Consider the following 23,607-nt stretch of genomic DNA (forward strand, 5'->3'; position numbering starts at 1 on the left):
AACATTCATCATGAACACATACCACGCCGCATTTGGGTCCTCTGATCCTTCTCGCCTCTCCTCTTCAGATGAAGAGGAGGAAGATCGTGACAGGTTCTACTTGTTCTTTCTGGACAGGATCACCCACAAATGAAATCCCTGTTTGATTTCTTTAAAAGGGCATCATTCCTTCCTTGTTGATTAGAAATCATTGGAAAGGTAAAAGCCATGTGATGGTGCCCTTGCATTTACTTGTCCAATCTTGTAATAATGATCAATGATTGCCGGAGGAAGGAGGCACTTTTCATTCAACTACTCTCCCCACACGAGGGTGCTGTGCAGCATATCCTCTCCCGAAGGGTCTTTGCCACAGTCTTGTGTCTATGCTTTGCCCCACCTTTAGAGCTGATGTGACTTCGAGTGTGTGTGTCATGAACAACAGCACTAGCAACAAAAGTGAAATTGGCTGTTTGCCTTCAAAATAAAAGTCCCCCATTGAAACTGATTCCACTATGAAAATAGTGGAATTATGCCACAATTGGACTAGATAATGGTAAACAAGGATGTTTTATAATGTTGGTATATACATTTAACAAAAGACAATTTAACACAAAACATACAATTCAGGAAAGAAAGCATAAAGATGGCCAAGGTTGGAAGCAAGAGTCATAATGTGTCAGAGTGGAAAGTGGTGATGGTGTTTGATGAGACCACAGGGCCTCATTTACACCCTATCTGACTAACCAATGACTTGGAGAAAGAGATCGGTGAAGTCAAACTATCCTGGTTCATTGGAAAGGGAAATTGCTAATATTTTGTGGTAGCCAGGCTCAGAAAGGCAAGATTCTGCAAATGGAAAAGCTTATTGGGATGAAGCTTAAAAGCCATATCCCTGGGGCTTATGCTAGGTTAAGGGGAGTCATCACTGGGGCCCCAATATCTACGTCCATGGTTGATATTAAAGGAAATGTGAAGGGAGGCAGAGTGATTGAGGCCAAAAGTTTGCTCAGTAGGAAAGAGGGTCAAAGAAGTGAAAGTTTATCAGTGGTGCTGAGGTTGGAGAAGGTTTTGCCTGGAACAGTACAGATAGCATTTTCTTATTTCAATGTTGACATGCTGAATAATTCTAATGGTGGATTGTTTCAGCAGGTTATAGATATCGTTGAATTGATTCGGGGGCATGGGATGGGTTTTGGCAGGTATTGATTTGTTTTTTATTTTTTATTTTCTAGGTAGACCGTGATTCATCGCAAACTTCAGGACAGTACGTAGCAGTATGCACCTTGAACGTTTGTTTGACCGCTATGATTTAAAGATGAATAGAATGGCCTCACACTCCAGTACAGTAGGTGGCGGTGAAGAATAATGTATGGTCGTCCTTTATGTTTAGGAGATTATTGAAGTACCACAAGAGTAAATAGCGATTTTCTGAAACAGAGAAGAAGAGTCTGTCATCGTATAGCCAAGGCTTGTAACCGTGGCGTTTCTCAGGTAAAGTTGCCAGCTATCTTGCTAACGTTCGCTGTTTAAAAAAAATATTTTTAGCTCTTGACAATTAAATCGATTTGCTGTTGGGGCAATCAGGTTTATCTAACTATTTTGACTAGGGTTGGCTAGCTAGCTACTGTTAACGGAATCGAACTAATTTGGGAATCTCTGTAACTAGTTATGGCTAAATCTATCCATACCTTAACGTTACTTATTTGGGGACGATCATTTATTCTGAAAAATGTATGTGTCTAGTTTGCACAGTTAGCTGACTACTGTTAGCCAAACACTATTAACACACAACTAATTGTGTAGCCAGCAGATCTGACCCGATTGTTTAAACTGTACCAAGGTCGGACAGGCTTCCTATGTAGATTAAGGCTGAAATGTATAACTTCCGGTGTAGATTAAGACTGGAGCCAGTGTGAGAAGGTTTGGAAAGTGTAGCTAGCACCCTCAATCCGATTTGTTCCAAAATGGCTGCTGTCCTGCTAACTCGCATGAGAACAACATAGCAGTCATTCAATCTTCTTGGTATGACAATTTGGACTACAAGGCATTTCCCATCCCTGTTTTCAGCTATGTTTTCTGAACCATATCTCGCGCCGGCTCCAACCCTAGTGCAGCTGAGCAATCTTTTAAAAAAAATATATAAATATATTTAACCTTTATTTAACCAGGTAGGCAAGTTGAGAACAAGTTCTCATTTACAATTGCGACCTGGCCAAGATAAAAGCAAAGCAGTTCGACACATACAACAACAGAGTTATACATGGAGTAAAACAAACATACAGTCAATAGTACAATAGAAAAATAAGTCTATATACAATGTGAGCAAATGAGGTGAGATAAGGGAGGTAAAGGCAAAAGGCCATGGTGGCAAAGTAAATACAATATGGCAAGTAAAACACTGGAATGGTAGATATGCAGTGGAAGAATGTGCAAAGTAGAAATTGAAATAATGGGGTGCAAAGGAGCAAAATAAATAAATACAGTAGGGGAAGAGGTAGTTGTTTGGGCTAAATTATAGATGGGCTATGTGCAGTAATCTGTGAGCTGCTCTGACAGCTGGTGCTTAAAGCTAGTGAGGGAGATAAGTGTTTCCAGTTTCAGAGATTTTTGTAGTTTGTTCCAGTCATTGGCAGCAGAGAACTGGAAGGAGAGGTACCCAAAGGAGGAATTGGTTTTGGGGGTGACCAGAGAGATATACATGCTGGAGCGTGTGCTGCTATGGTGACCAGTGAGCTGAGATAAGGGGGGACTTTACCTAGCAGGGTCTTGTAGATGACATGGAGCCAGTGGGTTTGGCGACGAGTATGAAGCGAGGGCCAGCCAACGAGAGCGTACAGGTCGCAGTGGTGGGTAGTATATGGGGCTTTGGTGACAAAACGGATGGCACTGTGATAGACTGCATCCAATTTATTGGGTAGGGTATTGGAGGCTATTTTGTAAATGACATCGCTGAAGTCGGTAGGATGGTCAGTTTTACCAGGGTATGTTTGGCAGCATGAGTGAAGGATGCTTTGTTGTGAAATAGGAAGCCAATTCTAGATATTATTTTGGATTGGAGATGTTTGATGTGAGTCTGGAAGGAGAGTTTACAGTCTAACCAGACACCTAGGTATTTGTAGTTGTCCACATATTCTAAGTCAGAGCCGTCCAGAGTAGTGATGCTGGACGGGCGGGCAGGTGCAGGCAGCGATCGGTTGAAAAGCATGCATTTAGTTTTACTTGTATTTAAGAGCAGTTGGAGGCCACGGAAGGAGCGTTGTATGGCATTGAAGCTTGTCTGGAGGGTTGTTAACACAGTGTCCAAAGAAGGACCAGAAGGATACAGAATGGTGTCATCTGTGTAGAGGTGGATCAGAGACTCACCAGCCACAAGAGCGACTTCATTTATGTATACAGAGAAGAGTCGGCCCAAGAATTGAACCCTGTGGCACCCCCATAGAGACTGCCAGAGGCCCGGACAAGAGGCCCTCCGATTTGACACACTGAACTCTATCAGAGAAATAGTTGGTGAACCAGGCGAGGCAATCATTTGAGAAACCAAGGCTATTGAGTCTGCCGATGAGGATGTGGTGATTGACAGAGTCAAAAGCCAGTATTGTATTGTTTCTTATCGATAGCGGTTAAGATATCGTTTAGGACCTTGAGCATGGCTGATCAATCTACTCGGATCTGCTGGCTAACTAATTGTACAAACTAGGATGCTTTCATTCAGCTGCCCTGAATGTGTCTGTGGGTTTTTCCTTTCAATTAAGGCCTAGAAAACCAGTTGAGGGGAGTTCTTTACTAATTAGTGACCTTAATGGAATGATTTTGACATGTGCCCTGAGAGACTAACAGTGAAATGCTTACTTACGGTCCTTCCCAACAATGCAGAGAGAAATAAATGAGAAATAACAGAAAAGTAATACTAAATACACAATTAGTAACAATAACTGAGGTAGATATGTACATATGACTCGAAAACAGGATGGATAATAAACAATAGCAGCAGCGTATGTGATGAGTCAGTCAGTGCAAAAAGGGTAAATGCAGATTGTAGCTATTTGGCTAACTACTTAGCAGTGGCTTGGGGTTATAGCTGGTGCTTAAAGCTAGTGAGGGAGATAAGTGTTTCCAGTTTCAGAGATTTTTGTAGTTTGTTCCAGTCATTGGCAGCAGAGAACTGGAAGGAGAGGCGCCCAAAGGAGGAATTGGGGTTATAAACTGTTCAGGTCCTGTTGGTTCCAGCCTTGGTGCATCGGTACTGCTTGCCGTACAGTAGCAGAGAGAACAGTCTATGACTGGCTGGAGTCTTTGAAAATGTTTAGGGCCTTCCTCTGACACCGCCTGGTATAGAGGTCCTGGATGGCAGGGAGGTCTGCCCCAGTGGAGTACTGGGCCGTCCGCACTACCCTCTGTAGGGCCTTGCGGTCGGATGCCAAGCAGTTGCCATACCAGGCGGTGATGCAACCAGTCAAGATGCTCTCAACGGTGCAGCTGTATGACTTTTTGAGGATCTGAGGACCCATGCCAAATCTTTTCAGCCTCCTGAAGGGTCCCCTCTTCACCACTGTGTTGGTGTGTGGACCATGATAGATCCTTAGTGGAGTGGACACAGAGGAACTTGAAGCTCTCAACCTGCTCCACTACAGCCCTGTCGATATGAATGGTGATGTGCTTGGCCCTCCGTTTCCTGTAATCCATGATCAGCGTCTTTCTCTTGCTGACATTTGATTGAGAAGTTGTCCACAGGTCAGATAGAATAGATGAATAACACATAGGAATAGGTCTATGGAAAATGTGCTATAGTTAAAGGGAACATCTATAACCATACTACCCTGTTCACATTACTTGGCAGTTTTTCCAACAGGTTCAAGTTGTCTCTGTACTGCACCTTTTGTTCTGTAGCTTGACTTGACTCATTTTCTTACTGCCAGGTACAATCCAGGACACACACTTGCAACCTGTGTAGCTTCCTCACAGTGGGTTGTGGGAATTGCAGTTCAAGAATCATTAATGCATGAAGGTTCTCTGTGGTCATTCACCTGCAGTAGAATCTGTCTAACACTTGTAGAGAGACAACTTCAACTGTGTCAGATAAGGGAGGAACAAAATGTGCCACATGCCAGACAAGTGGGTGACAACATTCCCTTGCAGTAATCTCCAGCCCAAAGCCCTGTGATGTGTGACTGGAAATGAAACAGGCTGACTGATGCTAATCCACGGAATACAACCTTGATCCAAGCATCAGATTCCCAATGCACAGCAATCACAGACACTAAGGCTTTGAGAGGCGATGTCAAGACAAGACAGGTGGGAGCAGAGGGTGATCGTGACAGTAATCACTTAGGTAGGTCTTATCTCTGCTTCATCTTACTGTCATTACCTCTCATTCCCCTCCCAATGCAAAAGCCTCAGTATAGATGAATACATGACAGGTTGTATATAACCCGACCACGCATGCTGCTATTAGCACAGAGTCAAAAAGAAGATGGAATTCACACGGTACCTCAGAGCCCATTAATGGGCTTTCTCACATTTAAGCCAGCAGCATACCACCCTGCATACCACTGCTGGCTTGCTTCTAAAGCTAAGCAGGGTTGTTCCTGGATGGGAGACCAGATGCTACGGGAAGTGGTGTTGGAGGGCCCGTAGGAGACACTATTTCCTCTGGTCTAAAAAAATATCCCAATGCCCCAGGGCAGTGATTGGGGACACTACCCTGTGTAGGGTGCCGTCGTTCGGATGGGACGTTAAACGGGTGTCCTGACTCTGAAGTCATTAAAGTTCCCATGGCAATTATTGTAAGAGTAGAGGTGTTAACCCTGGTATCCTGGCTAAATTCCCAATCTGGCCCTCAAACCGTCACGGTCACCTAATAATCCCCAGTTTACAATTGGCTCATCTCCCCTATAACTATTCCCCAGGTCGTTGCTGTAAATGAGAATGTGTTCTCAGTCAATTTACCTGGTAAAATAACGAATAATAAAAAATAAAAAACATTGTCTGCTCTCCTGACCTTAAACACGCCTGCACAGTGTGTTAATCAGCTTCCATCAGTCCCTCAACATTGTCTGCTCTCCTGACCTTAAACACGCCTGCACAGTGTGTTAATCAGCTTCCATCAGTCCCTCAACATTGTCTGCTCTCCTGACCTTAAACACGCCTGCATAGTGTGTTAATCAGCTTCCATCAGTCCCTCAACATTGTCTGCTCTCCTGACCTTAAACACGCCTGCATAGTGTGTTAATCAGCTTCCATCAGTCCCTCAACATTGTCTGCTCTCCTGACCTTAAACACGCCTGCATAGTGTGTTAATCAGCTTCCATCAGTCCCTCAACATTGTCTGCTCTCCTGACCTTAAACACGCCTGCATAGTGTGTTAATCAGCTTCCATCAGTCCCTCAACATTGTCTGCTCTCCTGACCTTAAACACGCCTGCATAGTGTGTTAATCAGCTTCCATCAGTCCCTCAACATTGTCTGCTCTCCTGACCTTAAACACGCCTGCATAGTGTGTTAATCAGCTTCCATCAGTCCCTCAACATTGCTTATTGTTTATTACTTTTGCTGTGTTGGACCCAACATTATGACACTTTAGACAATGGTTACATATTTTCACCAATGCCAGGTATCAAGTCCTCTCAAAGATGCTAATGAATGTCCTAATGCTCTACCCATTGACATTGTCAAAACAAGCCTCTTAAAATTGCTCAAACAATTAGCTCTCAGTCTCGAAAGCCCAGCTTTATATTTCACAGGCACGGACATAAATGAATCACGCTGTATATTAAACACTTCAGTTTCCCACTTTTCTCATTTGCCTGGTCTCTGACCTCTCTGAATGCTTTCTCATCGTCGTGGGTGACCAGGCATACCACCATCATGTCATCAGCAAACTTAATGATGGCGTTGGCGTCGTGGTTGAACAGGGAGTACAGGAGGTCACTAAGCACACACCCCTAATGGGCCCCAGTATTGACGGTCAGCGTGGCAGATGTGTTGTTGCCTACCCTCACCACTTGAGGGGCAGCCTGTCAGGAAGTCCAGGATCCAGTTGCAGAAGGAGGTGTTCAGTCCCAGGATCCTTAGTTTCAGTTAGCTTCACAGTGTAACATTTTCCATCAAAATGAAAGAAAAATTATCTTGCACATTCAGCAGGCTGTGGTGTTAAATAGGCTTTTAGAATTGTTGTCTTTATTTTGTTATCGTTAATGCCGTCTTTGGTGTGCTGATTAATGCACAAGCACTCCTTTCCCCCCCCACTCCTATCAATATTTATTTTGATTAAGTCATTTAATCAAATCATTTCAGTCGTCTTCCTCAAATGAACGGGAAGATGATGCAATCTTTCCAAGAGGAAGTAAATCTAATTTCATTGGTCCTCAACTCGTGGCTCAATCATTTCATTCAGGTGTTAGTGGAGTTAGCAGGGAGTTTAGCCTTCCCTGGAGCATGTTTCGTTCTGAGGACATTTACCTGGCTGAAAGGTGAGACTCATTCGTATGACTGGTTGACCAAATTTGCCTCTTCGTAGGATACCCCTCTAGCTTCGTATGTATTTCTGGCAATATTTATTTAACCATCCCATTATGAACTACCGCTCTTCCTTGTTCTCAGTTAGATGCCAAAGTGAGTCATGTTTTAAACCCAGGAGGAAAGGCTAATGTCCAAGTAGTATTGTGACATGATCATACGCAACCAGCCAAAGTTAACTAGCTAGTCAACCTTACTGTCGAACCACTGTCTCTCCCTCTGTATGTCACCACACTGGAGAATATTGACATGTTGCTTTGTCTTTCAACAGGGGCATACATTGTGTTGTACTCACTGCAGATTCTTGGGACCAACATGAGAGCTGGAGGTAGGTTTTGCTATAATAGGTACCTGTATTTCTGACAGCATAACTTTTATCACATTTACTTGGGTCAGTGTGTGACAATTGTTTATCTTGGCTATTCTGTCTACAAATCATATTCTTAATCACTGGACAACATAGCTATGCCTATAGCCTACTTGTTTAGTTTATTAGGGACGCCATTAGCTACTGCTCATGTAGCTGCTACTCTTCCTGGGGTCCACACAACATGCATTACAAAATACAGAACAACATAAGATATGACTTTAATATAGAAATAAGAGGTGTGTGTGGAAGAAAGACTCCAATAGACAGCAAATACTATTTACACACTTCATATATACATTCTTATGTACAATACAGTTAAATCAGCCCTTCAGAAAGAGGAGAGGTGCTGTGATACAATATGTTTCTAAATGTGAACTTAAGTAACCTCTGGTTGCAGAGCATTCCACGATTTCATGTTTCTATACATAACTGAGCGACACATTAAATGTGTTTTTGGTTTGGGTACCGTGAAGAAAGCCATAGTGGTGTGTCTGGGGTATGTATGTTTTGAAGTGTATGCAAATGGTTAGGCATTTAAAAAAAAAAAAACATTTTTCTTAGACTAGAAGTAGTCCGTTTCTCCTCAACCATGAAAGACTATCATGTTGTGTGTGTGTGCAGTTAAAGGCAAGGCTTTTGTTTTCAGCCAGCTGCAGCTTTGCTAGGTCTTTTTTTGCTGCACCTGACCATATTATGGGACAAGATCAAAGCCTGGTACAGTTGAGCTTTGTGTCAAAAACGCAGAACACACCACAACATACATACTGTACCGCTCACCATCTTCACAAAAACTTTGTATGTGACTTGGCAATGACAACTGACCATCCAATGTTACTCCTAGGAGTTGAGCTTCTTCAATGTGTAGCGGTATTGTTAGAGAGGGATAAAGATTTTGTTCTGGCGCCAGGCAGGTATTAACCCTTCTGAAAAGAAGAATAGGAGAGAGCAGCACTAGTAACCCCACCAATAATACCTTGTACTAGAATAATGGCAGAGCAATTCAAAGGCCACTTCATACAAACAATTGATGACAAAGAACCCAGTCATAAACCTTAGAGAACTTGCAATGTTCTGTATTATGTCCCAGTGGAGGAGTGAGGGGGGGACAAAGGCTTTGAAATGTCCAAAAATATTCTCTGCTAAATGTTAATAGTCCCCCACAAAATCAATAGAGTTCAAGCAATAATAAACAATAAACTCTTACACAACCTCACTTTGACCTCAACATTCTGTATACATCTGGCCCTTCTTTGGACACTGTGTTAACTAACCTCCAAATGAGCTTCAATGCCATACAACACTCCTTCCGTGGCCTCCAACTGCTCTTAAACGCTAGTAAAACCAAATGCATGCTTTTCAACCGTTCACTGTCCGCACCCGCCCGCCCGACTAGCATCACTACCCTGGACGGTTCTGACCTAGAATATGTGGACAACTACAAATACCTAGGTGTCTGGCTAGACTGTAAACTCTCCTTCCAGACTCATATTAAACATCTCCAATCCAAAATAAAATCTAGAATCGTCTTTCTATTTCGCAAACAAAGCCTCCTTCACTCACGCCGCCAAACTTACCCTAGTAAAACTGACTATCCTACCGATCCTCGACTTCGGTGGTGTCATCTACGAAATAGCTTCCAATACTCTACTCAGCAAACCGGATGCAGTCTATCACAGTGCCATCCGTTTTGTTACCAAATCACCTTATACCACCCACCACTGTGACCTGTATGCTCTAGTCGGCTGGCCCTCGCTACATATTTGTCGCCAGATCCACTGGCTCCAGGTCATCTATAAGTCTATGCTAGGTAAAGCTCCGCCTTATCTCAGCTCACTGGTCACGATAACAACACCCACCCGTAGCACGCGCTCCAGCAGGTATATCTCACTGGTCATCCCCAAAGCCAACGCCGCCTTTCCTTCCAGTTCTCTGCTGCCAGTGACTGGAACGAATTGCAAAAATCGCTGAAGCTGGAGACTTATATTTCCCTCACTAACTTTATACATCAGCTAACCGATCACTGTAGCTGTACATAGCCCAATTGTAAATAGTCCACCTAATCTACCTACCTCATCCCCATATTGTTTTTATTTACTTTTCTGCTCTTTTGCACACCAGTATTTCTACTTGCACATCATCATCTGCTCATTTATCACTCCAGTGTTAATCTACTAAATTGTAATTACTTCGCTACTATGGCCTATTTATTGCCTACCTCCTCACGTCATTTGCACACACTGTATATAGACTTTCTTTTTTTCTATTGTGTTATTGACTGTACGCTTGTTTATTCCATGTGTAACTGTGTTGTTGTTTGTGTCGTCACTGCTTTGCTTTATCTTCGCCAGGTCACAGTTGTAAATGAGAACTTGTTCTCAACTAGCTTACCTGGTTAAATAAAGGTGAAATAATAAATTAACTAAAATGTCAACCCAAATACATCCGTCAGGGCAATAATAGTCCAGCGACACTGAACATCAAAGGGAGCGCAGTGGGGAACAATAAGTTTCCTGGAACGATAGAGGGAAAATTAGTGAGAGAGGGGGGTGGGGGTTTAGCTGTTGACTTCAGGCTTGCAGTTGCACTGTCTGTCAGTCTGATACACCTGATGGTTTGTTTGTCAAAGCTTCGCAACACTGTTGCTACTAATCCATTCGATCAATGACAGGAGCGGGCCCCAAATACTCCAAACATGACCTAGAGCGTTAACACCGGCGATCAACTTCAACAACAAACTAATCACGCTGAAAATAAACAGGACTTCTGCCAGGAGTTAAACACACTGTCAAAACTGCCACGCCGACCGAGAGCCTCCATACAGAGCCGGAAGAGCCATTGTTATTATCTCCCTCCTGACTGCTGCTGTGCTCTTAAAGGGGCAGCCCACGGTGAAGGCTCCGTGCAGGATTTCTCTACAAATGTTCACAACCATCTCCAGTTTAGGTCTTAAGAGCTTTGAACCAAATATAATGCTTTTTGGTTTCAGATGAATTTAACACCAGATTATTGTAATTTCCCATTCTGACACTGACTGTAAGTCCTTGCTAAGAGACTCTTTTTATTTATTTTTTTACCTTTTATTTAACTAGGCAAGTCAGTTAAGAACAAATTCTTATTTTCAATGACGGCCTAGGAACAGTGGGTTAACTGCCTGTTCAGGGGCAGAACGACAGATTTGTACCTTGTCAGCTCGGGGATTCGAACTTGCAACCTTTCGGTTACTACTGAGCTCATTGGCTGTAGATGGTGATGTGTGCAATCAGCATGCGTAGTAATTCTAACTTCTTGTAAGACAAGTGGCAAATCATTTGTAAAAATAGAGAAGAGTAACGGCCCAAGGAAACTGTCCTGAGGGATACTACTGCACATATCTGATGTTAGAGAAGCTTCCATTGAAGAACACTCTGGGTTCTGTTGGGTAATTAACTCTCCAACCGTGTGATGGCAGGGGACGTAAAGCCATTCCAAGTGAGGTTTTTTTTTCAATAAGAAATGATCAATAACACAAGGCTTCACTGAAACCTAACAATACAGCTCCAACTATCATCTAATCAATTTATTTTAGCCAGTCATGAGTCAGTGCAGTACAAGTTGAGTGCCTTTCCCTATATGCATGCTGAAAGTCATTATAAAATAGCATTGCATTTGTTCAAACGCAGTTCTCCATCAGTTTACTGAAAACAGGCAGCACACTGACTGGGTGGATGTTAGAGGCAGCAAATGGTGCTTTACTATTTTTAGGTAGTGGAATTACTTTAGCTTTCTTCCACACCTGTGGACACAATCCTGGTTAAAGACATGGTAACTTGGGGTGGCAATACAGTCTTACCATTCTCAGTAGTTTCCCATCTAGGTTGTCTATATTTGGTGGCTTATCATTGATGGATGGTAACTGTTTTTCCACCTATTCCACACTAACTTGACCAAATTCAAAACGGCGTTCCTACTCTTTCATTATTAGATCTTCAATGCACATATGGTGGTTCAATGTTTTAACTAACTAATGTTTGTCCTCTTTACCGGTGAAATTGTCATTGAAATGATTTTGCTATATCAAAAGGTTTTGCTAAAATGGCCCATCAACATCAATGAACGATGTAGATTTAATTGGGTTTTCTGTCCATAATATAACTTAAGGTGATCCAAAGTATTTTACCATAGATTTTTTAAATGTAAATTATCTTGTTGTTAGTAATATTCTTATTATTATAACAAATAAAAAAGTCTCAATTGACAGTATGTCAACCAATCAGCTGAGCAGCCTGAATTGTTTGTCCTTTTTCTTTGGACCATACCATTTTTCAGTTCATCGACCCAGGGGGCTCGAACAGTTCTCAGTTTCTTAACAGGTACATGCTTGTCAACAATTTGCAAGAATAATTTTACAAATACTCCAAGTGCTGCATCTGGTTTCTCCTCATACACATCAGGCCAACAAATGTTTTTCATCTTAAACAAGAGTCCTGAGAACATTTTGTAAGATCTGTTATAAATGGCTTTAGACCCTGCCTTTGGTACTTCTGGCTTTTCTTGTTATTGCCACATTGTTATGGTCACTAGCCAATGGGAACTGATATTGCTTTGGAGCCAAGCTCTGCAGCAGTGGTGAAGATCTGATCAATACTAGTGGATGTCACAGATCCAACACTATTGGTTTACACTCTAGTTGGTTGAGTGATAACCTGGGTCATGTTACAGGCTTTAGTCACAGTAAGAAACTTCCTCTGGAGAAGACAACTAGATAACCAGTCAATGTTCAGGTCACCAAGCAAATTAATTTCTATGTTAGCATCAGAGACCTTATGACACACACACATTAGACATGGTGTTGAAATAGAGTTCCATTTCCTCTCTCTCCTCTCTCCCGCTGTCTATTGATCTCTTCATTCTCTTTCTTTGGTCTATGTATCTTCTTTCCTTCAGGCATCTTGAAGTTGGCTGCATTGGTTTCTGTCTTTTTCCTGGCAGTTTTCCTTGCCTTCCAGCTGCTGGAAATTAACATGGACTTCAATCTGGGGAATGTGTTTGGTGAGTTTGGTTACAGGTGTTTTCCAGTGTTGTAACTGTATCAATCTATTGCCTGATCTTGCATGGAATTCCAAGGAGGAATCACTTAGTTTCAAAGGCTATTGGTTTTGAATACATCTCTCAATAGATGGTATTAATAATCTTCCTCAGGGATTATAAATTTAGGCCTTCAGAAAAACCTTTGTCGTGTCTGCATGCGACACCCTTTAGTCTCTGGCTGAAACTAAATTCACACACTACGAAGACGGAAGGTGTGTAGCGCATGTTGTTTTTCGTTACAAAAGGGGTGACTCCTTGTAATATTCTCTGGCATTCGGCCGTACTTTTGTGCTACAGGAAATTGAGACGCTCGGTATCATTCCCTTCCGTAGCCGTGGGGCCAGTGTTGTCGCTCGGTATTATTCCCTTCCGTAGCCGTGGGGGCAGTGTTGTCGCTCGGTATTATTCCCTTCCGTAGCCGTGGGGGCAGTGTTGTCGCTCGGTATTATTCCCTTCCGTAGCCGTGGGGGCAGTGTTGTCGCTCGGTATCATTCCCTTCCGTAGCCGTGGGGGCAGTGTTGTGGGGGGGCCAGTGTTGTCGCTCGGTATTATTCCCTTCCGTAGCCGTGGGGCCAGTGTTGTCGCTCGGTATTATTCCCTTCCGTAGCCGTGGGGGCATTCCCTTCCGTAGCCGTGGGGCCAGTGTTGTCGCTCGGTATTATTCCCTTCCGTAGCCGTGGGGCCAGTGTTGTCGCTCGGTATCATTCCCTTCCGTAGCCGTGGGGCCAGTGTTGTCGCTCGGTATTATTCCCTTCCGTAGCCGTGGGGCCAGTGTTGTCGCTCGGTATTATTCCCTTCCGTGGGGCCAGTGTTGTCCGTGGGGCCAGTGTTGTCGCTTCGGTATTATTCCCTTCCGTAGCCGTGGGGCCAGTGTTGTCGCTCGGTATTATTCCCTTCCGTAGCCGTGGGGCCAGTGTTGTCGCTCGGTATTATTCCCTTCCGTAGCCGTGGGGCCAGTGTTGTCGCTCGGTATTATTCCCTTCCGTAGCCGTGTGGGCCAGTGTTGTCGCTCGGTATTATTCCCTTCCGTAGCCGTGGGGCCAGTGTTGTCGCTCGCCCTTCCGTGGCCGGCCAGTGTTGTCGCTCGGTATTATTCCCTTCCGTAGCCGTGGGGCCAGTGTTGTCGCTCGGTATTATTCCCTTCCGTAGCCGTGGGGCCAGTGTTGTCGCTCGGTATTTATTCCCTTCCGTGGGGCCAGTGTTGTCGCTCGGTATTATTCCCTTCCGTAGCCGTGGGGCCAGTGTTGTCGCTCGGTATTATTCCCTTCCGTAGCCGTGGGGCCAGTGTTGTCGCTCGGTATTATTCCCTTCCGTAGCCGTGGGGCCAGTGTTGTCGCTCGGTATTATTCCCTTCCGTAGCCGTGGGGCCAGTGTTGTCGCTCGGTATTATTCCCTTCCGTAGCCGTGGGGCCAGTGTTGTCGCTCGGTATTATTCCCTTCCGTAGCCGTGGGGCCAGTGTTGTCGCTCGGTATTATTCCCTTCCGTAGCCGTGGGGCCAGTGTTGTCGCTCGGTATTATTCCCTTCCGTAGCCGTGGGGCCAGTGTTGTCGCTCGGTATTATTCCCTTCCGTAGCCGTGGGGCCAGTGTTGTCGCTCGGTATTATTCCCTTCCGTAGCCGTGGGGCCAGTGTTGTCGCTCGGTATTATTCCCTTCCGTAGCCGTGGGGCCAGTGTTGTCGCTCGGTATTATTCCCTTCCGTGGGGCCAGTGTTGTCGCCGTGGGGCCAGTGTGTGTCGCTCGGTATTATTCCCTTCCGTAGCCGTGGGGCCAGTGTGTTGTCGCTCGGTATTATTCCCTTCCGTAGCCGTGGGGCCAGTGTTGTCGCTCGGTATCATTCCCTTCCGTAGCCGTGGGGCCAGTGTTGTCGCTCGGTATTATTCCCTTCCGTAGCCGTGGGGCCAGTGTTGTCGCTCGGTATTATTCCCTTCCGTAGCCGTGGGGCCAGTGTTGTCGCTCGGTATTATTCCCTTCCGTAGCCTGGGGCCAGTGTTGTCGCTCGGTATTATTCCAGTGTTTGTCGCTCGGTATTATTCCCTTCCGTAGCCGTGGGGCCAGTGTTGTCGCTCGGTATTATTCCCTTCCGTAGCCGTGGGGCCAGTGTTGTCGCTCGGTATTATTCCCTTCCGTAGCCGTGGGGCCAGTGTTGTCGCTCGGTATTATTCCCTTCCGTAGCCGTGGGGCCAGTGTTGTCGCTCGGTATTATTCCCTTCCGTATTGGGGCCAGTGTTGTCGCTCCGTATCATTCCCTTCCGGGGCCAGTGTTGTCGCTCGGTATCATTCCCTTCCGTAGCCTTGGGGCCAGTGTTGTCGCTCGGTATCATTCCCTTCCGTAGCCGTGGGGCCAGTGTTGTCGCTCGGTATCATTCCCTTCCGTAGTGTTGTCGCTCGGTATCATTCCCTTCCGTAGCCTTGGGGCCAGTGTTGTCGCTCGGTATCATTCCCTTCCGTAGCCGTGGGGCCAGTGTTGTCGCTCGGTATTATTCCCTTCCGTAGCCGTGGGGCCAGTGTTGTCGCTCGGTATTATTCCCTTCCGTAGCCGTGGGGCCAGTGTTGTCGCTCGGTATCATTCCCTTCCGTAGCCGTGGGGCCAGTGTTGTTGCTCGGTATCATTCCCTTCTGTAGCCATCGGGGCAGTGTTGTCGCTCGGTATCATTCCCTTCCGTAGCCGTGGGGGCAGTGTTGCCGCTCGGTTCCTTGTTCTGATCTACAGGGTATTCATCAAAGTAGCCTATTTTGTATTTGTAACCAAATATAATCTCTGCGGCTGTTCAAACGCTAAACCAAACAACAAGAATCCACCCCCTGAAAATATTTAGTTTATTAGTAAAAACCTGTGATTCAAGGCTATTGTGAAGTGGTAGAACCTGCTTTAGCCAACTAGCTAGCCATGTGCTTTTATCTGATATCTGAATGAGTACACAAGCAGGATATCAAACTGGGATAATGTTTTAGGTTGCACCTGCAAGTAGAAGAGTATTTGCTAGGGCATGTTTTTAAAAAAGATACATCTGATTTCACATGGAGATGTGTGATGCTAAAAGGCCTGGCCAGCTTACTATGTTTTTAGCCAGGCTACAGCCAGATTTAGTGCAAAGCTCAATGTTTTAACTTTCTTAAATAAGGAGCTCACGGGCTAATGTCATAAAGACATCTGGAACTCGAGTCAAACTTGTCTGTTTCTGTCCCTCCACAACAGGGTCTATGCCTGTAGAGGAAGGCCGTAAGTATACTTCAATAACTGCTCCTGTTACATCACTTTAACCTGATTCCCGCAATCAATCAAGTTACATTTCTTTTTTTCTTTCCTCCCTGTGGTATATGAAAATCAGAACTGATCTTCTCTTAACAAACCATGGATACACCTTGAATGCTTAAGTGTTAGGAGCTAAGTAGTTCATCTGTGTGTATTGTGTACTTACCACCTGGCCTTTATTGTGAATGTTTTGGTTCTTTAGCTGTTGAGTTCTATGTAAATAGTCTGGTTTGTTCTGTAGGTGTGTGAGTTATATTGTGCGTGAGAGATGTGTGTGTAATAGTAGACTGTGTTTACAGGGCCTAAATATGTACGTGTTCGCTGATATTGTGTGTGTTTGATGGGGGGGGGGATGCTAAAGTGTGTTGGTATTGTATACTCTGTTTGGAATTCCATTCACAGCTACCAGACAGGAACGCTACAAGTGTGGCCTCTCCAAGCCATGTCCCGAGGGACACTTCTCCTTTAAGATGGCCAGCGGAGCAGCCAGTGTTGTCGGTCCCAAAATCTGCCTGGAGGACAACATGTAAGAGACATGATAGACCTATAATAACAGTACAACCAAAGACCCACACCCCTCTCAACCTATAATAACAGTACAACTAAAGACCCACCCCCTCTTAACCTATATTAACAGTACAACCAACGACCCACCCCCTCTTAACCTATAATAACAGTACAACCAACGACCCACCCCCCTCTTAACCGATACGCAGGGGCCTAATTAGAAACAAGTGTTTTAAATAAGACATGTTTTATCTCCCCCCCCCGCGCAAAAAAGAACCTTGCGCTTGACTTTTCCTTCTAGCACTGACTTTACTGATAACTACTTTTTATTTTGAAAGAATTTACAGCACTTACTATGACTGTTATGTGGTGTCTCACCTAGCTATCTTAAGATGAATGTGCAACTAAGTAGCTGTGGATAAGAGCGTCTGCTAAATGACTAAAAGGTAAACATCTATTGCCAGGTAGAAATCTAGAGTGCAAGGCTGACACAATAGGATATTCTACAACACAATTATCCATGTCTGTTCTACAGGATGCATTTCTATTCTTATTTTATAGATTCCTAGACAGACTCAGGTAGACCGGTATGAACTATCTTGTAACTGAGGTAGAGATTCAATTTAAACATGCCTGAAGCAACCTGTTGACTGTTAACTCTCTATTTAATAAACTGTTGACTGACTCTTGTGGCATTCTGCATCCGTGCTATTGAAATCCAATTCCTCAGGCAGTGCTTCAAGGGAATCAAGTCTGGTTCAGAATAAGTCTTTTATTTTTGTGTCGACGCTATACGACCAGGGTGTGACAAGTCTCAGTGCAGGGAACAAAGACAAGGATGGGACTAACCTAACCACAAAGTACCCAATAAAATACATGCAGGCTCACTGTCACAATACTTAATTTGTCCTTTCAGATTGATGAGTGGAGTCAAGAACAACGTGGGCAGAGGAATTAACATCGCCCTGGTTAATGGTAAACTAGCCTTGTCACTGCTACATGCCATAGACAAACAGTACTTCTCCTTGTAGTCAAATCGGTTGTTTTACATGACCACATCTGTGAGTAATATGACAATTGAAAATGACATCTGGTGTGTGAAACATTTACTTTGTTCAGCGATTGGCAGCTCGAGTCCTTTGAGGATGTGTAGAGTGCCTAGATGGCTGTTAGTGCTGGGCTGGAACAAAAGCCTGCATACAACATGGCCCTGGACTGTAGTTGCCCATCCCTGCCTTGGTTAACTACTTCAATACTAACTCGTCCATACCGCTGTTCATATACACTGAGTGTACAAAACATTAAGAACACCTTCCTAATATTGAGTTGCACCCCCTTTTGCCCTCAGAACAGCCTCAATTTGACGGGGCAAGGACTCTACAAAGTGTCAAAAGCGTTCCACAGGGATGTTGACTCCAATGTGTCCCACAGTTGTCAAGTTGGCTTGATGTCATTTGGGTAATGGACCATTCTTGATACACACCGGAAACTTGGTGTGACAAACCCAGCAGGGTTGCAGTTCTTGACACAAATCGCTGCGCCTGGCATTTACTCTCATACCCCATTCAAAGGCATTTAAATATTTTTCTCTTGCCAATTCACATTCTAAATGGCAAACATACACAATCCATGTCTCAAGGCTTAGAAATCCTTATTTGACCTGTCTACACTGATTGAAGTGGATTTAACAGGTGACATCAATAAGGGATCATAGCTTTCACCTGGATTCACCTGGTCAGTCTGTCACAGAAAGAGGTGTTCTTAATGTTTTGTACACTCAGTGTAAACAGTACTTTCCATTGTCATTGAATGTACTATAATTCACTTAGCTTGTGAGTGTACATTAGCTTGTCTTAAACAAGTTGTTTGTTCTCCACAGGAAAGACAGGGGACCTCATCAAGACAGACTACTTTGACATGTGGGCGGGAGGTGAGGCCTTAGTTTCAGTTAGATTTCCTGTGTTTCCGTGTCATGGAGTGCCTCTTGACTAGGCAGGCGGACCAGGCAAACCAGTCTTGTACCTGTGTTTTTGTTGTGTGTGCAGATGTCAACACGCTCATCACATTCCTGAAGACTATTGAAGAAGGAACAGTAGTGATGATGGCCACGTTTGACGACTCGGCCTCCAAGTAGGTGTTCCGAACTGAAGAAAAGATGCACATTCAGCATTTAACTTCTCCGTGAACTCTTAGATTATAATTTTAAGCTTAGGCAAATACTTCAGTTAAGTGTCTTGATCAATCTGTTTCGTTCCTCCAGGGACTGAATTGAACCCTTGTAGAATTAACAAACGACTATCACATAAATAAACCCGTTAACTGACTGCGGGGAAATGTAAATGAATTTCTCCCTAACTGCTGATATTAAAGGAGTCACCAATTACTGATGTATAACAATGGTGACTAAGAGCAAAGGTTCAAGTAAAGGAAAGAGTGGTAGGTAGAGATATTTAAGTGTCTAGTCTACAGACTCTCAATGACATTCTAGCCATGTATTCACTAGAAAACGGACAGAAATGGTGAGGGACTACTTGAACTTGGCCAATAAGAAACTTTTTATTTTTGTGTTGAAACATTTTGCTACGGTGTGAACAAATGAATACGACCCTGCTTTGTGGTCCACAGGCTGAACGACGAGTCCAAGAAGATGATTGGTGAACTTGGAAGTTCTAGCATCAGCACATTAGGTTTCAGGGACAACTGGATCTTTGTGGGAGGCAAAGGGATCAAGACCAAGAGTCCCTTTGAGCAGGTAACTTCAACCCCCCACCCCCCACCCCACCCACTTTTTAAATCTTTATCCTCCTTAACCTGGTTTGTTCACATTTTTTCTTTTTGGTCTGTTCACAACGGGACTTTTTCACCGCTCCCCGTTGAAATATCATGGCTTCAGTGAAGCACAACTGAGAGAACTTTGTCTATAGAAATATAGTACCTAGAACACACCATTTATCATGATACAGATTCATTTCCCAGCCCTGTCATAAAGACTTGTGCGTGCTGTTCTGCTTCAGAAATGGGCATGTTTTATATTGGAGTCGATACAATAACTTGTAAAACTGCACCTGGATGTCCTCATCAACAACCCTCAGACTCAACTCTGGACCTCCAAGCCAATCCCACTGCATTTTGTTCATTGTTCCCCTCTAATCAGGGACTGATTTAGACTGGCACACAGTGTGTGTGTGCAATTAATTATCAGGTAGAACAGAACCAGAACCAACTCCGGACCTTGTAGGTTAAGAGTTGAACACCCCTGGTCTACAACGTCGCAGATGTCATCAGAGGATTGATTACCTAGCGAGGCAAGGTGAAATATCTCAAATGGAGCTAGATGAAGCCAGAACAATAATCTACTTGTTGAGCATAGCTATAGCCTTCAGTCTGGTGTTCATGGTCAGTTTGTCAAGGTCCCGACATCAGCGTATAACTCTCTTGCAGCAGGGCACTTTGACGTGAGAATGCACTCGAACGTGACGTTTGTTTGTAAACTAAAAATTGCTTTATAAGATATGTAAAACACAGCCGCTCCATGATTTAGTTTTTGTTCTTTACAGTTCTGAACTATTGATTTCGTTATCTGAGTTTCACCAGAGAAGACCATTTTGAGAATACTGTCTTTTTACATTTCCATCTGACCCTTGAACATGTCCCAGAGTGAACAGGCACTCCTTCAATATTGACTTTCCATCCTCCCTTATGTGTTCTTGGGACATTGTTTGTGATTGCTGTGCCCAGTACACACACAGCCTTATCAGACAAGAGGGGCCATGCAATGTGCTTCCCAAATGGTGTCCTATTCCCTTGTAGTGCACAAAACACTTGCATTTTATATAGGGAATAGGCTGCAATTTGGGATGCTGACATTGGGTCTAATCCAAAACCTCTGTCTCTGTCTCTACAGCACATAAAGAACAACGCCGACACCAACAAGTACGAGGGCTGGCCCGAGGTGCTGGAGATGGAAGGCTGCATACCCCAAAGACAGGAGTGATCTTTTCACTTGAACCCTCGATCGGCCATCTCCGGTTCCCTTCATAGCCGACCCCTTCACGCCTTTGGTTGCGTCTCCCATTCGTCTCTTAAAATAGTGTACTTGCACACTTTCCTATGATGGCTCTAACAATGGTTGAACCTCCCTCCACCCAATGCTAACACCAACGCAGCCTTGGTATTTTAGAGACTGCCCCTCTGCGTTGCAGCTGTCAATGTTTGCAGCAATCGGTGTTTGACGTCAGGAAGCATCCTTGTTTGTTTGTGTCAAGGTATTGTCTATATATAGAAAGAGGAATGGTATGGCAGAAATTCCTGTTATTGGTTATTCAGCAGAATGTACCAAGATCACTGTGAAATTTGTAAATAGAACTACAAAAAAAGTATCACACTTTTGAACATCGATATTGTAATATAACATCTTGGAAAGCTATATGGCTTAAGATCCTTGTTACTTAAGAGTGAATTTATATTATAGCTTTTTATCTTTAGTGATTGGTCTTTTTTTTATGTTAGTTTTTGTGTGGGTTGGGAGTGGAATGAATGAGGAAGCATAGAGCTAAATCACGTTAGTGGGGATTGTGTCTTGTGTGCATCTTCCTTGGATAGAATGAGGATCGTTGGTTTTGGATGGGGGTCATGTACGTAAGTGTTTCAGTAACAATCTTTATTGTTAATATGTTAATAACAACAATATTTTAGGGAAATATTTAGCTGATTTGATAAATCACTTGGGATTTTATTGGCACCTTGACAGCCTTGGAAAAAACTTTCAAGAAATAGATTGATACAGTACAAAGATGGCTAGGTTTTGATTTTGTGGCTAGATCTTACTTTCCCCAGTATCTCTGGTTTACTTTAAAGACTACTAACTCTGCATCACATCTCTTCCACTTGGCTCTCCTAAAGCTTTGATTACCTCATTGCGACTGACTTTTTTGTTCTTATCATATAATGTAAGAAAGGCCTAGGTTGAAGCTCACAGCTTTTAGCTAAGTTACTGTTGGCTTTTGCAACATTGCATCATGTCCCCCCTGGATCTTCTTCAGTGAGCGGTCTCAGTACCACTACCACTGTTCATTAGCTGTGGTCATATTAGCTACAATTCAACCCAGCTGTCATTTTGTTACACTTGGAATGGAGTAAGCTACATATATAACAAATAATACATTTGACGTTTTATTTAAAGAAGCAAGAATTTGTGCTTAACAGACTTATTTACAATGAAGGCCTACACCGGCCAAACCCGGACGACGCTGGGCCAATCGTGCGCCGCCCCATGGGAATACCAATCAGGACCAGTTGTGATACCCTGGTTCCATTCCAGACGGTATTTAGTGACTCCTCAAGCACTGAGATTCAGTGCCTTAGACCGCTGCACCACTCGGGGACCCATGGATTGATTCAGTGGATTCATTCCTGTTCTGTGTGTGAAGTTGAATCCATTGGGAGATTATTGCATATGCAGTTATGTCATGTGCTTTAACTACGGTAACACCTGGTGCTGAAAGTAGCACACGTTTCAGAGTGTAATGTAAAACATCTCAGCTCGGTCCCCTAGTTGGTTCAAAGGATAACTGTCTGTTTTTGGTCAAATGGCAGGAATACAATCCTGTTTCTGTTTGCTTTTAGAGCAGTACGTGTAACCCAACACAATGTGATTGTGGAGGCTATTCTGAAACCTGTTCCCCCATCCACTTGTCTATGGAGTCATTGTAATGAAGGATTTCTCCTTTTGTCTCGACATTGGCAAGATATTTTAGCACAATGAATGACATCCTCTACATTGCCTTTTAAAAAAGAGCTGTGTTCTGTTTCTTGGTTTCATTTGAGGACCTTGAGTGAAGTGAAAAGCCCAAATCGATACTCCATCGATGCCATTCCAAAAACAAGTGTGTCCTTCCTGCTCTTAATGGAATTCATCCCACCAATGTGCCTTGTCTATGTAATATTCATTATTTCTGCATCTCTACTAAACTACTGATTCGTTAATCATTCATTCATGTTGTTGCAAGGGAGTTAAATGGGGAACAATTCTGATTGTGACTCATTTTGTTGCAATGTCTTACATCTGTGTCGTGAAACATTTCAAACAACTTACCATTCATGAGTATGATTAATAAAGCTCAACCTGTCTTCATTGTACATGTGACATTTATTTAAACAGAAGTCCTGAATTTGGAAAGTATTTCTCTCACAATGCCTTTAACATCTTAAATCATGTTGGCAGATGAAGTTGACTTGATTTTAGGGAGGTGTGAGGTCGTATGAGGGGGTGCCGAGGCATATTTCTGTCTGTAATAAAGCCCTTTTTGGGAGGAGAAACTCATTTTGATTGAGCTGTGCCTGGCTCCACAGGGCCCCTGCCCAGTCATGTGAGATCCCCATAGGGCCTAATGAATTTATTTCAATTGACTGAATTCCTTATGAACTTTAACTCCGTAAAATCTTTGAAACTGATACATGTTGCGTTTTATATTTTTGTTCAGTACAGTCATCTGCATCAATCTGGCTTGTCTTGTCTTCGAGAGGTTGCATCATACTCAAATGGCATGAATAGATATAGCTCTTTGTTTTGTTACTGTGACACTGTCTGTTCTACATCGCCTAATGTTTCTAAACTAAGAACATTCCACAAGGTTGTGCTGGGATTCTATTATATAATAACCAAATACCCTATTCTCTTTGCAAAAAAGGTCAGCAATAATTTACCACCTGGTTTTAAGAATTATAAACTGGGTGTTTTGAGCCCTGAATGCTGATTGGATGACATCAGACTGTCTACCACGGGTTGACAAAACATTTATTTTTACTGCTCTAATTATATTGGTAACCAGTTTATAACATGAATAAGGCACCTCATGAGTTGGTGGTATATGGCCAATATACCACTGCTAAGGGCTGTATCCAGGCACTCTGTTG

The 23,607-nt window shown here is 43.6% G+C and overlaps 1 protein-coding gene across 5 annotated transcripts; it reads left to right on the forward strand.

The window, feature by feature from the left end:
* The first annotated feature begins 1,355 nt into the window (after window positions 1–1,355).
* Window positions 1,356–22,830, forward strand: LOC112246366 (protein FAM3C). Of its 5 annotated transcripts, none has more exons than XM_042297870.1 (10): window positions 1,356–1,470; window positions 7,765–7,821; window positions 12,787–12,891; window positions 16,129–16,152; window positions 16,588–16,711; window positions 17,609–17,667; window positions 18,572–18,622; window positions 18,738–18,822; window positions 19,318–19,444; window positions 20,597–22,830. In XM_042297870.1, exons 2-10 carry the CDS (start codon window positions 7,809–7,811, stop codon window positions 20,684–20,686), a joined length of 678 nt encoding a protein of 225 aa, XP_042153804.1. In that variant the 5' UTR covers window positions 1,356–1,470; window positions 7,765–7,808; the 3' UTR covers window positions 20,687–22,830. The 5 variants fall into 5 exon arrangements, with proteins under 5 accessions (XP_042153804.1, XP_042153806.1, XP_042153805.1 ...); XM_042297871.1 differs by lacking the exon at window positions 1,356–1,470 and adding an exon at window positions 5,166–5,308; XM_042297868.1 differs by lacking the exon at window positions 1,356–1,470 and adding an exon at window positions 7,282–7,447.
* The last annotated feature ends 777 nt before the right edge of the window (window positions 22,831–23,607 follow it).

The sequence above is a fragment of the Oncorhynchus tshawytscha genome, linkage group LG15 (genome assembly GCF_018296145.1).
Source record: "Oncorhynchus tshawytscha isolate Ot180627B linkage group LG15, Otsh_v2.0, whole genome shotgun sequence".
Taxonomy (NCBI): domain Eukaryota; kingdom Metazoa; phylum Chordata; class Actinopteri; order Salmoniformes; family Salmonidae; genus Oncorhynchus; species Oncorhynchus tshawytscha.